The sequence below is a fragment of the Antennarius striatus genome, chromosome 1 (genome assembly GCF_040054535.1).
Source record: "Antennarius striatus isolate MH-2024 chromosome 1, ASM4005453v1, whole genome shotgun sequence".
In the NCBI taxonomy this organism is placed as follows: domain Eukaryota; kingdom Metazoa; phylum Chordata; class Actinopteri; order Lophiiformes; family Antennariidae; genus Antennarius; species Antennarius striatus.
In genome coordinates, this window is record NC_090776.1 from 8,694,387 (window position 1) to 8,711,394 (window position 17,008).

General features: G+C 39.6%; 1 protein-coding gene across 2 annotated transcripts in view; it reads left to right on the forward strand.

The window, feature by feature from the left end:
* cep89 (centrosomal protein 89) overlaps positions 1-17,008 on the forward strand; it is a 77,959-nt gene that overhangs the window by 7,482 nt on the left and 53,469 nt on the right. For both annotated transcript variants that reach the window (XM_068318339.1, XM_068318340.1), the window contains 9 exons: positions 148-290; positions 1,092-1,142; positions 2,953-3,036; positions 5,548-5,651; positions 7,229-7,344; positions 8,000-8,168; positions 10,493-10,660; positions 12,895-13,036; positions 16,281-16,370. In XM_068318339.1, the coding sequence (XP_068174440.1) occupies positions 148-290; positions 1,092-1,142; positions 2,953-3,036; positions 5,548-5,651; positions 7,229-7,344; positions 8,000-8,168; positions 10,493-10,660; positions 12,895-13,036; positions 16,281-16,370 (1,067 nt within the window). The remainder of the gene's footprint in view (positions 1-147; positions 291-1,091; positions 1,143-2,952; positions 3,037-5,547; positions 5,652-7,228; positions 7,345-7,999; positions 8,169-10,492; positions 10,661-12,894; positions 13,037-16,280; positions 16,371-17,008) is intronic.

Genomic DNA, 17,008 nt, shown 5'->3' on the forward strand with positions numbered 1-17,008 from the left:
AGTGGACAGGAAGAAGCCCTAAGTACCAGAGTTTAAAGCCATTCTCTTCTGGTGAATTTTAGATTTTAACTTTTAAAATCATGGTGAAATCCTGTTCTCTTGTCTCCCTTACTGTCTCATATTTTTCTTGATGCTCTGTGCTTACAGGCAGTCAGGCAGAGCTGCAGACTTTGAAGCAACATGACCAGGAGCTAATGGCTGAAAACAATGCTCTTAAATTGACAGTTCACCACCTGAATGTGGAGCTCAGTCGATACCAAACCTGTTTTAGACCTCTGACCCAACATGAGGTATGAGCAGCTACAACATTACATCTTTACCTTTTGAGTAGAAGACCACCTTGGATGTTCTTTGGGTTCTTGAGTCTGGCTCTCTTCAGTGTCTTTTTATACAGAATAATGTCTATAAGCATTTTGTGTAATATTAATCAGTTTAATGAGACCCTTAGTAGGCAAAGGCATGAACTCAAGCTGTCTATAGAACTTTGTTCAAATGCTAACTAGAGTGACAAAGCCTAACCAGATTGGTCTTTAGGAATCCTTCTCATTCAAATCAGCCTCTTAATTCAGCTCCATTTAAAACTACAGTAAGTGTCCTCCTTTGGTACATTTACAACAGAAATATTACAGTACTTAAAACAATTATATACTTAAAAAAGGGGGGATGAGGGACTTATTAACATTTGTAAATGTAGGAAAAAGTCTAAATTGCTTTTATTAGATAACTTCAACATTAAAAAAATAAATCAAAGGAAGTTTCTTTTTCCTTCTTCCAGAATTCACCACAAATGTTATCTGTTCAGTGTTCAACTTGGCCAAATGAAGGAATAAAGAGACAAAACATTTGAAACTGAAATTTTGCATGTTACCTTCAATTTTAGGGTATATCCTTATGTTAGCATGTGCTTTCTTTTTCCCCTTTTTCTGTTATGATAAAAACATTTTTTAACTGTTATGAAAAAAGTTCTCTGCAATTGAATACTCTACACTAGTCTCCCTATGACATTTGTTAAAAGAAGCGAAATGTGACTTTGTTATATGACTTCAACTGCTATGCTTTTCTTTCTTCTTTTCTTACTGTGTCTCATCCAGAGCTCCAAAATCCATGGCTTACCAAAAACAGGCTCTCCTCCTCCCTGGCTGGTCAGTATCAATAGTAACAAAATAAAAGTAGGAGCTGCACAACAATATTGAAATACTGTATGTCACATCATGCTGCCATAGTTTAAGGGCTGTGGCATTCACTGTTGAAATTATAAATTCGATGATGCTTCATAGTTCAGTTGTTACTGCTTGACTATTGCTTATAGCCAGAATAAGATATGTTCAGGTGCTGTCAAAGTTTCACTGGTCATTTTGACCGTAACACCCTTCCCGGCAGTGGCTCCGGCAGCAATGGCCAGTCACTGCCCATTTTCTCAAACTCACTCTCCTATTCAATAACTAAATGCCATAGTCATTCCCTCCCCGAACCTGCGGACAGCTGTCTTCCTCTCCCTTCCTGTGCCAGGAAACTCCAGCACCTGACCTCAACTGGGAATAGCCCTGCATGTCATCCCTTGTCCCTGCACCTCTCAACAAGGTTCTGGTACTTTGGAAGCCTTCCTCTCACACGTCTCTTTGCAACCACTTTCTCACTGCCCCTCAGTTTAAATATGATTATCTCTTTTAACTCCTGACCACAAGACCAAGTCAAGCCTCAGTGATGTTTGCACAAACTTGGGAAAGACTACTCTGCTTCACAGACCCACTCTCACTTTCAACAATCGTGCTGTGTCTGTCAGGGCTAGAACACGACTGACAGGGAGAACCCAAAAGCACAACAGAGTATCAGGTGGGCAAGGTCTCAAAAAAGGGTTTAATAATACAGGCAGGGGTCAGGTTCCAAAATAATGAGTCCGGTAGGCAGAGGTATCCAAAAAACGACAGGCAAATGGTAGAGTCCAGAATCAGGCAGGGTCAGGCACAAAACAATCTACAAACCAGGCAGACGAATCAGATCAGGGGTCGTTGAAAGGCAGGGTCCGGGAAACAGGCTGGGTCAATCAGAAAAGCAGGCAGGAATCAAAGGCTGGAGAGTCAGGGGGAACACTAAACAATCTGGCAGAGAGCAGAAGGCTGAGCCGGCATATGTAGAGTGGAGACAGATTGGGGAGTGGCTGCTGGTGTGTGGGGAAACGGCAGGTGCAGGGAATGAACTGACTGAAGATGAGACAGGATCTGGAATGATATGAGATGTTAGAAAGAAAACAAACAGAAACTATTAGACCCGAGAGGTGACAGTGTCTTGATCATCATCGGGGCTGGTGGTTTTTGTCCATTCCTGATGACCTGTATAGATGGTGTAGGTCTCTAGTTGGTCTGCCACTTTTTCAGTCTCCTCTGCTCCAATGTGGCGGCCAACAATCTTGCATTCTACCGGTATGTGTGCCTCTCCTCTTCCTTCACATACCCAACACAATGGGTTCTCCCTTATCCCCGATCTGTGGAGGTTTTATGGTGATGAAATGGTATTGTACATTGCATGGAGCAGAAATGAGACGGAAAGAGCTTCATCTTCTAAAGTTCAGGCCAGATGATCTTCCATTTTGGCAGATCCCACTTTGTCCAGGCTCCTTGTGATCCAAGTTCCACTGTCCTAGAAATCCTCTCCTCCTTCAGCTGCTGGACCTTATGTCTCTCCTCCACCTTGGGTCTGCTTTCAGTGAAAATCAAATTCAAATATGATTACTTCCCTTTTTATGTGAAGTCAGTCCTGAGCACAGTGATGTCACCTTTAGCCACAGCAAATTGTCATTGATGCTACTTCTGAACCCGAGTTCTGCTATTTTGGCTTTCCTTTTTACTCTAGCAATGCCGATGTATGCTATGGAGGAATTTCAAGTGATTCATTTTGTGATACATCTTTAATATTGTGTCTAATTAAGGTCACTGTTATGTGTCCATCTTTCAGATTGACATGAAGTATTTATCTCCTCTGCTACTGGCCTATGAAGACAAGATGAAGGAAAAAGATGCACTTCTACAAACTACTGAGGTGTTTGGTGTGTCAAAGATTTTAAGAACGTATGAGCTTATTGTGAACGACTTAGTCATCTGTAAAAATTCAGCTCAATTTGACATGGGCTTTTAGAGGCTTGAGCAGCAAAAATTCCTTGAAAGTACACACAATACATTTGATTCATACATTAAGCCATCCACTTTGTTTCTAGAGGCTCTTCTAGATGTTTTTTTTTTTTTGTAATAATATTGTGAATTATTGATTTACGGTGGGCTGTAGCTCAAGCTGTGTGTAAAAGGCTTTCACCATGAATTGTCTGTATAGCTCAAAGTATTATTTTGATTCTAAAGAAAAATGTGCCCTTAAAACCTCAATGTTGCTGATATTAAGTACAGTGGTACCTCTACTTACGAAATTAATTATGTAAGTAGAAAATTTCGTAAATAGAGACGCGTTTTCCATGCAAATGCCCTAATCTGTTCCAAACTCCAAAAAATTCAGACATAAATATTTTATAAAGCATAAAAATGCATCAAAACATGTAACAAATGCATGTTACAATTAGATTATTACACAATAAATGAGAGTTGTGCATAACGTAAAAAACAAAGAATAGAGTAAAGAATAAAAATGATGGTCATTTACCTTTTAACTGCTGTCCTCATTTTTTTTTTGCCCTCTTTTGTTCCTACGCTCTTGCCTAACGATGCCGAACAACAGAGTGAATTCCAATCCTCCTTTTGAACTTCTCCAACCACCGACGCGATGCCTTGAACTCCTTAAACTTCCTTTTGTTTTAATAACGTGGCGATTGTAGATGCATTATGGCCATATTCTTTAGTGAGATCAACCAAACGCATCCCTTTTTCATACTTTTCTATTATCTCTTGCTTTGTTTGTACGGACAAAAGAACTCTTTTCTTCGCCTTTTCTTTTCCTCTTTTCTCCGTCACTTTCTTTGGGTCTATAGCGAATACTCAAAAAGTTAATATATATTCGTAAAACTATAAGAACACGTCATGGGTGGAGGGCCGAATGACGCAGACGCTGCATAGATAGACACCTATCCAGCGTCCTTAGCCAATGAGGGACCTCCTCATTGGCTAAGGGAGGTCCCTCTTAGCCAATGGTATGCCAGGATGCTAAGTAATAGCCAATGGCAGAGCAGCTATAAAAATGTTGCGTTCAGGAACCTTTGGGAGCTGTGAGTAGCATCCCATACTGTATTTTTACTTTTCGTAACTCGAAATTTCTTTCGTAACTAGAGGCAATATTTTCCAGTTGAGGCGTTTCGTAAGTAGAAAATTTCGTTTCTAGAGACATTCGTAAGTAGAGGTACCACTGTACAGCTGTAATAATGTGACTGAAAACCTTCTACTACTAGGTGTCCATGATTCATATGAAAATCAAGAATTTTGAATGTCGTGATGTGTTGAGACGAATATAAAGATACAAAACATTCAGGCACAGTTGACAGGAGGAGCTAAGATCTTCACATAGTTGGCATTGCTATGTCATGAGTCATGGTCAGCAGGTTTATCTGCCTGGTGCAAATCAGCTGTTTTAGAGGGTTCCAATCTAACAGGGGGTAGTGCTGTCACCTCACAGCAAGAATGTTTTAGGTACGAGTCCTTTCTGTGCGGAATTTTTTTGTTCTCCCCGTGTCTGTGGTTTCTCCCACCTCCAAAAACATGCAGCTCAGTTGAGTTCATGTTCCAAATTGCCCGTAGGTGTGAGTGGTTATTTGTTTTTCATGTGACTCCACAGTGCACTGGCGATGCGCCCGAAGGATCCCCTTCCTTCCGTCCACAAGTCTGCTGGGATAGGTTCTAGCAATTGGACCCTTCTCGCCGGTGGCGGCAGTAGCTCAGTTCACTGAGTCTTGGGCTGGGGACCAGAGGGTGGCTGGGCTAAAGACCCATGTCGGGCAGAAAATTTCAGAGTGTGAACTGGCAGTGGAGAGGTGTCAGTTCAGCACTGCTGAGGTGCCATTGAGCAAGGCACTGTCCTCCTGATAGAATGCTCATTAGGGCACCATAATGAGTGCCCCGTGTGTGTGTGTGTGTCTGTGTGTATGTGTGTGTGCGTGTGCGTGTTTGTGTGTGTGTTTCAGGCCTGTGCCATACTGTGTATATATACACCCGTGTGTAATGACTAACAACAAGGGGGGATAAATAAAATAATCTTTATTCTTCAATCTTTCAACCCTGTGTCCCGCGAAAGTGGAAGTGAATCAGAAGATGAATGAATGAATGAATATTTATTGGATGTGAAGAAGCGACTTGTTATTTACAGGTATCATTACAAGCCTAAGTGGAGCACTTGCTATCATCTGTTTAACATTGTTAAATTGCTGCTGCGGTTTGTCAGACTGAAATGTTCCATTAATGGAAACTAATAAAGAGTAAGGGGATTTTTGTTCCTATAAAACAATATTAAGTTTCTGAGCATAACCGAAGCATAGAAACATTTCCAGCTTCATACTTGTTGTCTTGCATCTGTGAACTCAGATGGCTTTCTATGTTTTTGTTTGCCTGTTTTACACAGGAGGAGGTGAAGAGATTGCGTGTTCACGTGGAGGAGGTGATCAAGGAAAATGAGAGACTCCATGATGAGTTTGCAAAGTTTGGAGGGATCAGCCAAATGGACTGGTAAAAAAGAATCTCTGTCTTCACTTGCTTTGCCGTCAGCACTCTTCCCCTTGATGCAGAAAGATATACATTATTCTATTTTTGATGCACTGCTACCTGTCTCTTGCAACTCTACTTAGCAGGAAGCAATGGGAAAAAAAGACTTTTGCAATATTTTATACACTTTTATGGATTTTAATTCGATGCATTTTGCAGATGTTGGGACAGGTGCATCAAGATCAAACTGCTGATCAGAACCCTGAATGTTAAAAAAAACTACTACTCTGTTAATGGACCTCAAATTTTCGAAATAAGCCTCGAATATAGTGGCAGCTCGTGTAGGAGTTTTCTCAGTGGGACTGTGCCATATCTAATTAATTCCAGCAGATATCCCAGTAGAATTAATGCAAAAAGTGAAGATATGTCAGCTGGCTGTTGTCAAGGGGTTGTCACAGGTGCATTGTGGGGTCACATGAAGGAAAGACAACTACTCTCTCACACATACTGTACATACACACAACAGCGCAACAGCGCTGAGGCAACAGCACTACCCACTGTGGTGCCGTGCTGCCCCCAAACTTAATTCAATTAATTATATTATATACAGTATAAGGTAAAATAAGTATTTGCATGAATATTCAGTCCCTGTAAAGTGACTGATCTAATTCAAAAAAGGTACCAGCAGAATCAAAATTACTGAAATAAGATTGCCTGAGTGCAGTTGATGTGTATCAAGTGACTGTCCCACATCTGGGAGGTCTAGTCTCTGGGTCATCTTTATTCTACAGTTGTGACAAGAAGACAATAGAACAATACAAGCAATTTAGAGAACAGATCATTGAAATGTAGACGTCAGAAGATGGTAACAGATAGGTTTCCATCTCACTGGACATTCCACAGAGTTCAGTTAAGTCCATCACTGAGAAATGGAAGGAGTATGGGCCTTGTTTAAATCTTCCTGGAGATGGCCGTCCTCCAAAACTTCATACAAAATCTTCTGGGAAAAGAGCTCTTGATGTCCATTCTCTGAGCAGCTTAGCAGAGGTTGATTTGTTTTGCAAGGAGGTTGGAAGAAAACCCTATAAAAAGTACCAAAATATTTTTAAAAAGAATCCTTTTTATAGGCATTGTATCTCAGATTGCAGTCGTGTCTGAGGGTTCTTTCTAACCGAACAGGGCACCATCTTGCCTTATTATATATATGGCAACCTCAGCAATTGACTTGATCTGAGCCAGGAGATGGCTTGGTGATGATAAAATACTGCAATGTTTGATTTGAGGATGCTGATTGGCTGGTTTTAATATACTGTAATTGATTTACATTTTGAATTAGCCATTGACTAAAGAGCAACCTAATCCCACTTGCTAGGGGTGAATTAACAGGAAATGCATCAGTGATCATTTTCACACATATTACTGGTGCATTCCAGATTTATAATGTGCAAATATTGACAGTTATTATTACTGGTATATTGTTTATTAGAAATAGTAAAGTTTGCTGTCTGTTGCTGTGTGACTCAGGGAGCGTAGTGGCCTCTATTGACCAGCTGCCTCTCTGTAGATGTTGAGCACTTTGTCTTTGTTTCCCTTCTTTACAGTTACCAACTACAACAACAGGCCTTTTTGGTTTTACAGGAGAATCGGGTTCTAATTGATCAGCTTGAGACTCAACACGTTAAGGCCAAGTCCAGACTCAGCAGACACAATTCTGAAGGTACAGGGCACCTAGAAATATTAAGGTTCTTAATTTGTATTTATATTTCTTGTAAATGCAACAACAAAGTCAAAGTGGTGTGTCAATAGACATGGACTTTGTGGGTGTCTCCAGGGAAACCTGATATTTTGGTTCTTGAGTCTGTGGCAGCACAAACTAAATGTGTTTGATGAGTGTAGATGACTGATGTGGTGATTAATAAATGCAGTCTTAGACATTCACATCACAACACAACCATGAGAGGGACAATAATTCTGAGAAAAGTAGCTCAATAAATTAGTGCTTTGTGTCTGGAAAGGGCAGCTAATAATGTGAAGGCTCTGCATTGCAAATCAGTCACTAAACACAGATTTTGTACAAGTGTTTATTAAGACAATGATAAACAATGATATGAAGAAAAAAGAAAAAAACCCACACAGACCAGCTAAATACATTTGAATAGTTAGGAAGATAAAAAACAGTTTGCAGTGTTGCTGGTGTTGTTTTTGTACTTACATAACAATTAAGCCCAAAATGCAAGCACTTAATACAGTTTTCTTAGTAAGCAGGAAATTTGAAACCTACGTCGCTGTCCCTTTACTGATGCCCTGCTTCCTTTGCTTACCTGTTTTCATTTTGAAATGTTTTCACCTCTCTTTCTTCCCTCTCTTTGTAGTTTCCAAGGTTTTAAAACAAGTGATGCTTTTAGAGGCAGAAAACCAGAGTTTGCTGGAGGACCTAGACAAGAGCAGGGAAGAGGCACAAAAATATTTGAGGGAGGCACGAGGTCTACAGGCACGCCTGAAGGATGTCATCACCTTGGATGAACACTGCAACATTATAAAGTGAGAATCAGAAAGAAAACAGCTTCCTTTAACAGTTTCTATTATTTCATCATTTGTCACTGGATATAAGAAAATTGTGCACAGTTCCATTTTCTTGACCTGAACTGTTAAATACCTGGGCTCCTCTTTTTTCCCTTTCTGACAGACTTGGTTAGATAATTTTACGGAATAAAAAATAAACAAATCCAGAAGAGAAGCCACCAAAAGAGATATTTTTTACGTATCGTACTGTGGCTGGCTACGTAGCTCATTGGTACACTGCATGCTTTGCATCTATGATGCCCCAGGCTCAATCCCCAGCATCTGCAGCCCTACAGGGAAACAATCCAGTGTCAGTTGTCTGTGTAGGTTCTCAGTTATCCAGGTCATTGTTATCCAAAGCTGTTTAAGTCAATCCACTGGACGTTAAGACAGACAGACGGACGGACGGACGGACGGACGGACGGACAGACAGACAGACAGACAGACAGACAGACAGACACCTTATTAATCCTGGAGGGAATTGTACAAATAATAATAATAGACCTTTATTGTCCCACAGTGGGGAAATTTGTGCGATCGTGGCAGCAGGGGGGGAGGGGTCAAACATAAATACTTAAATAATATACATACATATTAACATCTGCAACATATGAAATTTACATATTCACATATTGTAAACATATTAACATATATCATATTATCTGAATGTACATTATATTCACACACCAAAAAATAATATACACTACAGGCTGATGTTTACATTGTCCATCCAGAATTAGAACGTTGTGTTCTTTGAGTTTGGTGAGTTCTTGTAGTTCCCTGAGTTCCCTGAGTTCCTTGAGTGGTCTGCTGGGAGGACTGCTGGTTGTACAGTCTGACAGCCGTGGGCAGGAAGGACCTGCGATAGCGTTCCCTCACGCATCTCGGGTGAAGCAACCTATTGCTGAAGGAGCTCTCCAGTGATGTCAGTGTGCCCTGTAGAGGGTGGGAGTGGTTCTTCATCATTGATGACAGCTTGTTTGTCATCCTCCTCTCCACCACCACCCCCACTGAGTCCAGGGAGCATCCTAGGACAGAACCCGCCTTCTTAATCAGCCTGTCCAGTCTCTTCCTGTCGGCCGCAGTGATGCTGCTGCCCCAGCAGACCACCCCATGAAAAATAGCTGAGGCTACAACAGTGTCATAAAAGGTCTTTAGGAGCGACCCCCGCACTCCAAAAGACCTCAGCCTCCGGAGCAGATAGAGTCTGCTCTGACCCTTTTTATACAGAGAGTGGGTGTTGGTACTCCAGTCCAGTTTATTGTTGAGGTGAACACCCAGGTACTTGTACGAGGACACCACTTCAATGTCCGTACCCTGGATATTCACCGGTGTAACCGGGCAGAGTGATCGCCTGCGGAAATCCACCACCAGCTCCTTGGTTTTACCCGCGTTGATCTGGAGGCGGTTCCGCTGGCACCAGTCCACAAAGTCCTGAGTCAGTTCTCTGTACTCTCTATCGTCCCCATCGGTGATGAGGCCAACGATTGCAGATTCGTCACAGAACTTCTGCATGTGGGGGAGTTGTAGGAGAAGTCTGCAGTATACAGGGTGAACAGGAACGGAGCCAGAACCGTTCCCTGTGGTGCCCCTGTGCTTCAGACAACTGTGTTCGACACACAGTCCCGGGTCCTCACGAACTGCAGGCGATTGGTCAAATAGTCCAATATCCAGTCCGTAAGGTGGTGGTCCAACCCAGTGATCTCCAGTTTGTCCCTCAACAGTGCTGGTTGTATCGTATTGAAAGCACTGGAGAAATCAAAAATATCCACTGCTCTGGCATTACATACCAAATAAATACTGGACAAACACCAAGACAAAAACAAACACTGACATCACAGGACATGCAGCACTAACAGGACTTATATACTAAACTATAACTAAAATAGAAACAGTATACAATGAAAATATAAACATTATAAAATCAAAAATAACACAGTATTTAATTAAAATATAAACAGTATAAAATTAAATTAAAATATAAACAGTATAAAATTAAAATGAACAGTATAAAATTAAATTAAATCCATTAATTAAATAAATCCATAAATTAAATCCATGAGCCTTTATCTGAAAATGGAAAAAGGATGGCACGCTGAGGCGACCCCTAACGGGGCAAAATGAAAGTAATTTATTTTGTGTGTAATGTATTTGTTAAGTCATATATTACAAAGAGGGAATATAAGAAGTCGCAAGAGCCTAAAATTTCCACAGGAAAATCTAAATAATCAGTATATGGATTTGCGTCTGAGGATTATTATGTTAGGTTCTTATGTGCTGTACCATCTGCTCTTGAATCTTAGGCAGTTGGAGCAGCAAGAGAATAGGAATAGGAGTGAGAGGGATGATTTACTCCACAAATTGTCCAGCCTACAGAAGAAGAACATGAGTCATTCTCTGGATAAAGCCAACCTAACTGCTGATTTGAAGAAAATGGAGGCTGAACTAGAACTCAACAGACAAGCTAACAGGTACATAAGATGCTGGGACTATAGTCCTTAGCTAATGGACCCCTTTCTGTCCTCTGACTCATTCATAACTTCATCTGACTAATGCACATCTCTGTCTGTGTAACTGACGTAGCTTAACGTGAGGACTGCAGTCCACAACGTCAGCAGGAAATATCATAAATATGAATACTTTTATTTAGTTTATTTTTGATCTGTTCTGTGTTCTTCTGGACATCTTATATGATACCACACACACACACACACACACACACAGACACGCGCGCACGCACATCCACACACTCACACTCCCTCTGATGAGATGTTTTGGGAGGAAGCCTTCCTTCTGATAATAAAGGAACAGAACAGCAGTAAAATGCACATGCAGATCATTTCTGCTTGACTCTTAGATAATGATAATGTTTAACAGGAATGTTTGTATTTAATGGTAAGAAAGTAGGAAAGTACTGCATTATTGACTTAATATCAGGTTTTTCATTGTTCAGTGGCAGAATTACTTTCAGTTCGCTCAAGATAGCAATGCAGCAACCTGTGTGTAGAGTGGATTCTTAATTTCCCTTCGGGGATTAAAACAGTTAATAAAATTTAAAAAAAGTGTTATAAGTCAGAGTCCAAACAAGCCTACTGGCAAAGATAATTGAAATAAAATGGGGTTGAAGCAGTCCGTTTATTGTTCTATGGTAGAAATTCAGTGCCATAGGGTGGAGCTTCATGAATGAGAGTACCAGTAGTATTACTGCTGTCACACTTAATGTCAAAACAGATGACCATGCGTGTGTGTGCGTGCGCAGGCATGAATAGCTACCAATACTACCTTTCTGTAGCACCCTCATTACATCAGGAAGAATTTCCTTGACAGTAGAAAAAGTGTTTTATTGTAATTATTTTTCCAATTTCTTGAATGTATCCAAACTTCCATTTTGTTGAGTTCCCTTCAGTAATAACATCACTTAAAAATTTGTTGTTGGTTCTGATTATGTCTTGTTTTGGTATCATGTGGAAAAGGAAAGATTGTCCATCTGAGATAACTTATTAAGTACATTTGTCCCCGTCAGCTTCTTGACCATCCTCAGTAGTAGTAGCATGCTTTCTAATAAAGTTGTAATACAGTTACAGCAGACATTGCTTCATTTTCCTTTTGTGGAATGGTATAAAAAGCCTTGATGTTTTTACTCAGAATATTCTTCCAAAGAAGTCTTATCCACTGACTGTTTCACTGGCATAAGCTTGATGAACTTGTTTTTCCCTACTTTCCTTTGCTTGTGTAAAACAGAGTTCACGGATTTCAGATTTCCAAATTGTCTTTGTTTGAACGATTTTGCTTTGATTCCATATTTATGTCTATTTGCTGTTGGTGAAGCTCTTTTGCAGTTGCAATATTACACACATTTACACCTGGAAGCTGCTCAGCAGAAGTGTAGTTTGATCTGTTGACCATTGACTATCTATTAGTTGGGGTTATGAAAGTTTATCCCACTCCTTGCTCATATTTATCCTGCAGGTTAAAACCACTGCTGCATCTTGCATGTCTGTTGCACCTGTCAGTACTTGGGTTTTGATATCCTTCTATAGCCTATTTAATTTTATTAATTTTATTTGTAAAGCGACCATGTAATATATAGCATGAATGTTGACATTTGATGTACTGTACCAAAGTTAGATTCAAGCTAATTTTCATCTGTCAAATTTAAACACAAAGCAACATTGGCCAGCATTAGGTGTGCAGGGCCTTTATACGGTTACGTATTTGACTCATAGGTACCGTGCCTTGCGAAAGTATTGGCCCCCCACAAGGACTTTTTGAAATTTTGCCACATTTCAGGCTTCAAACTTAAAGATAACAAACTGAAACTATTTCTCATGAATCAACAACACGTGAGACACAATTGTGAAGTGGAACCAAATTTATTCAACATTTTATATTGTGTTTACAATAAAAAACTGAAAAGTAGGATGTGCAAAAATATTGGCCCCCTGTTCTCTCAGCTCAGCTAAACGACTCCAGAAGTTCCCTGATGACTTCTGAATGATCCAATGTTGACCTAAATGACTAACAATGACAAACAGAGAAGTGTAGTTTTATTTGTTGATCTGTCATTTGGTCTCACATTTGCACATCCTACTTTTATATTGTGTTTTATTTCATCTAATTTTTTTTCTTTCTCCATATCCTTTCTCCTTCTTTTAAACTCTTCTTTAAGCAATCTCCTTTTCACTTTTGTGTCTCCATTACCCAGAAAAACTGAGAGGAAGCTGAGTGCATTGGAGAGACAGAAGCAAGAGTATATGCTGATTGCAGAAAAGACTCGCCATTACATGGCAGCTGTGGTTTCTGTGTCAGAGCACATCTCCAAGGAGAGAGACCAACTAATACAGATGGTATGATTGATGCTGCTGACACTGTGGAAAGATTTTCTCACAAATGGTACACTGATACACATGAAATTACACATTGCGATTTTGTTACTGTATGAAGACTGGATATTTAACACAGTAGTTTTAAAGTTAGTATTTTTTTTGTTTTTCTACACAAAAATTGACTCAGCAATTAGTGTTGTAAGGCAGTTTAGTCAGAGTCTTTCGAAGTTTGTAACTGGTGTGATGGCAAATAAGATGAAAAAAAGGTATGAAAAATGCTAGACAAAGTTGCCCTACACATATTCTGAAAGCTATTGAGTAACAAATAGAAGATGACGGCTGAACCACAAAAGTAGAATACTGTTTTTTCCAAAAAAAATTTAACAACTAAAGTCATGTGATTCATTTATTAAATTGTGCAGTTTCCCTGTCACCTGCATGTATCGGACTACAGAGATACAGAGGTGATGAATAAAGACGGGTGGTGAGATAAGTCTGACTTATCAATTTAATATTCTTATCAATATCCATATTCTGGAATGTCAAAGCTACTTGCAAGAGTTCACCTTTTCATCACCAAAAAATACACCAGTATTATTCATAACATTTGAAATGTCCACTTTGCATTCAGTTGACCTAGTTCCATGGTCTTATACTGTACATGCTAGCTATCTTCCATAGCATCTATGGACACCTAAAAGATGAAACCTATTGTGAAATTTTTGTCTGATGCCTCGGATGTTCTTGCTATGACTTTATTAGGACAAACGGCAGAGCTCTGAAATGGTATTAGTTAAGTTAACAATAAAAAAAATTGTTCATCTTCATTGTCCAAAGTAATGTGAAAGACAGTTGATACAGATTGGTCAAAAGTAGGAGGATTTGAGGCACAAATGAAATATAATACTGGCAGAACCTGAATATGATAACCGGCCTGCAGCCATGTATATTTCAGCTCTTCATGAACATATTTTAATCAGTCATTTCACAACTTGTAGAGCCATGTGTTGGTGTTGGAAAAGTGGACAAATAAACAAACAAATATATAATCTTATACTAAGCATAGGGCCATTTCAAAGTGAAATCATCGTGATTTTATGCTTTCTGGTTGCCCACAGCAAGCATTTGTTGCCATTAATATTTTTGTAGCAGTAGATCATCTTGCAGTAGATCATCTGAAATGATCTACTGCCACATTTTGTCCAACTAATGGGGGTTTTCTTTGTCAAAGAAAGCTTGAAGCAAGAACATGTCATTTTTAGATGTTCAGACTGACATTACACTAGAGGAAGCCAGTATAAAGCAAACGAGAACTAGGCTGGATGATGCCAGGGTGTCCACAATTATGTCTGGATTTTTGTGTTCTGGCTACTTTTATTGTCTTCGTTCTTACAATGGTGAGTTATGGTAAGGCAGTGGTTAAAACTATTTGTTATTATTAAAAAGACCTTTTGTTCACCTCTCAAACTTAATATGAAAGCTTTAGAAGCTGGCAGTCTCTTCTGTCATTGTTTGAATATTAATATTCCTTGTTGTTTGATGTATATTCTATGTTGTTTGGTCTAGGGACAGTGTCACTGAGGGAAAATGTCACTGAGTGTCACTGAGGAAAAGACAGGAGACAGAGCTGGAGGTAGCAGAGAAGAAGAGGTTCTCTTTGGGAGTGACCAGGAAGGATAGGATCAGGAATGAGTACATCAGAGGGACAGCACATGTTAGAGGTTTTGGAGATAAAGTCAGAGAGGCCAGACTGAGATGGTTTGGACATGTCCAGAGAAGAGATAGTGAATATATTGGTAGAAGGATGCTGAGTTTTGAACTGCCAGGCAGGAGGCCTAGAGGAAGACCAAAGAGGAGGTTTATGGATGTAGTGAAAGAGGACATGAAGGTAGTTGGTGAGAGAGAAGAGGATGCAGAAGACAGGGTTAGATGGAGGCAATTGATTCACTGTGGCGACCCCTGAAGGGAAAAGCCGAAAAGAAAAGAAGAAGAATATTAATAATCCTTGAACCAGTGGTTCTTAACCTGGGTTCGATCAAACCATAGGGGTTTGGCGGAGATGGAGTGTCGGGTGTTTTTGCCGGACATACACGAATCACTGTGTATGTTTGACACATTGTGTCAATTTGGGATGACACGCCCCCCTTAGCCATCACTGGTTGCATGTAGCACAGATAGGCTACATCAATTAGCCTATCTGTGCTACATGGGATTTTGCGCACTCAGTAGTCGATTTATGCCTGTCATGATGGTACGTCATCTGATTGCAGTCTTAATATTTTAATTCATAGTAACTATGTTGAGCAAAAATAAAGGAACACTTCCTTAAGCTGCGTGGAAAACAACAGAAACAGACTTTGCTGTGAAAATGACATAAGAGTAGCATTTGCCAAGGTGAAGCCACGCATATCTGAACTGGTCTCTCAAAAACAACAGCAGAAGTCACACTGATGTGCAGGTAGGTAATGTCATCTGAGTTCATGCACTGTCTTGGTTTTGTTCTTTGAAAAAGGTGACATTAATGCACAATTAATTAAATACACCAGTAAAACATATACTTATGTCTTAAATTTGAAAAAAAAAAGTTTACTAAAGAAGGGTTCGGTGAGTGAGCATATGAAACTGGCAGGGTTTGATACCTCCAACAATGTTAAGAACCACTGCCTTGAACGGACCTGGTACTTATTTAGTTACTGTCTGGAACAGTTTCAAAACAGATAAAATCTCTAATCAAATTAATCTCAGGAATATCAATACAGATCAAACCTACTTTTACAGTGCACTTCTTTCACCATGTTTTTCCAACATCTGCACAATAGATAATAAAAATGGCAATATTCTTTGTTTTTCTCTGTGTCATTATGAAATTTATAGGCGTTCCTTGACATATGAACATGCTATCAAGTGTGTAGTTGAATAGGGTTAAAGTTGACAACTATGTGCTGCACTTTCACATTAACAGGTTCAACAGTTTTCTTATCCAGCCAGCTCAGCAGTACAAAACACAAATACACCCTTAAGCAATGCTTGGCTGGGTCATAGGAAAATTATGATCAATATGTTGCTTATGTTTGTACGACAGTGATATTTAATGGTTGAACATGGTGTCCCTGGTGCGCACACATAAAAAAATCTTCCTCATGAGTTACGAAGTTAATGTAGTCATGCACGTTCATGTGCTAAAGAGAAGTGGTTTTAAACAGTACTCTGGATTCTGATTATATTTAGATAAGTAACATCCCATCTCCCCTCTCTACTACCTCAGGTTTCAGTTCTTCAGCAGGAAAAGCAAGACTTCGTCAACAGGATGGAGAATGGTACAGTTCAATTTGAAAATCTACACGAAGAAGTCAAAGTAAGTTAATGGCTTTTAATGTGCTTTTATTAATTTTGGTAATTTGCCTCTAGAAAAGGTTTAGACTGGTAAACAAAAGTTTGGTTCATTCATTTCCAATGCCTAATGGCTCTAGGATTGCTTGTAAGGCATCAACTTTTTGGTGCCTATTTTTCTGCATTTTACCAGAATATTTTTTGACCAATAGAAAATTGCAATATATTGTACAGCCTATTCTTGATAAACCACTCAGAATGAATGAATTGATCTACAGTGGTGTGTCCCAGTTTTGCCATCTCTTAAGATGGGCTCATTAGTTCTCAAGGACAACCTCAGAGCGCAGAGGTTTTATCATTCTCAACAAAGTGAAGAATACATGCTTCAACTAACTGGAACTGGAATATTCCTAAAATTAAAAAACTCTTGAGATTTTTTAAATAAATCGTTTGACTGAGTTCACTCAGATAAACTGAACTGTGGCATGTTAGTGATGGGAAGATCTTAAACAACAGTCCCAGGTAGGCAATGAATTTAGCTTTGGGGTGAAGCCAGTAGTGTTTCTGGAGAAAGAGTCAAGCTATAATCTAATTCATTCAAATAAAGCGAACATGGTGGTATTTTTATGTAGTGCTGCGTTCAAAGCCAACCACTCATGATGC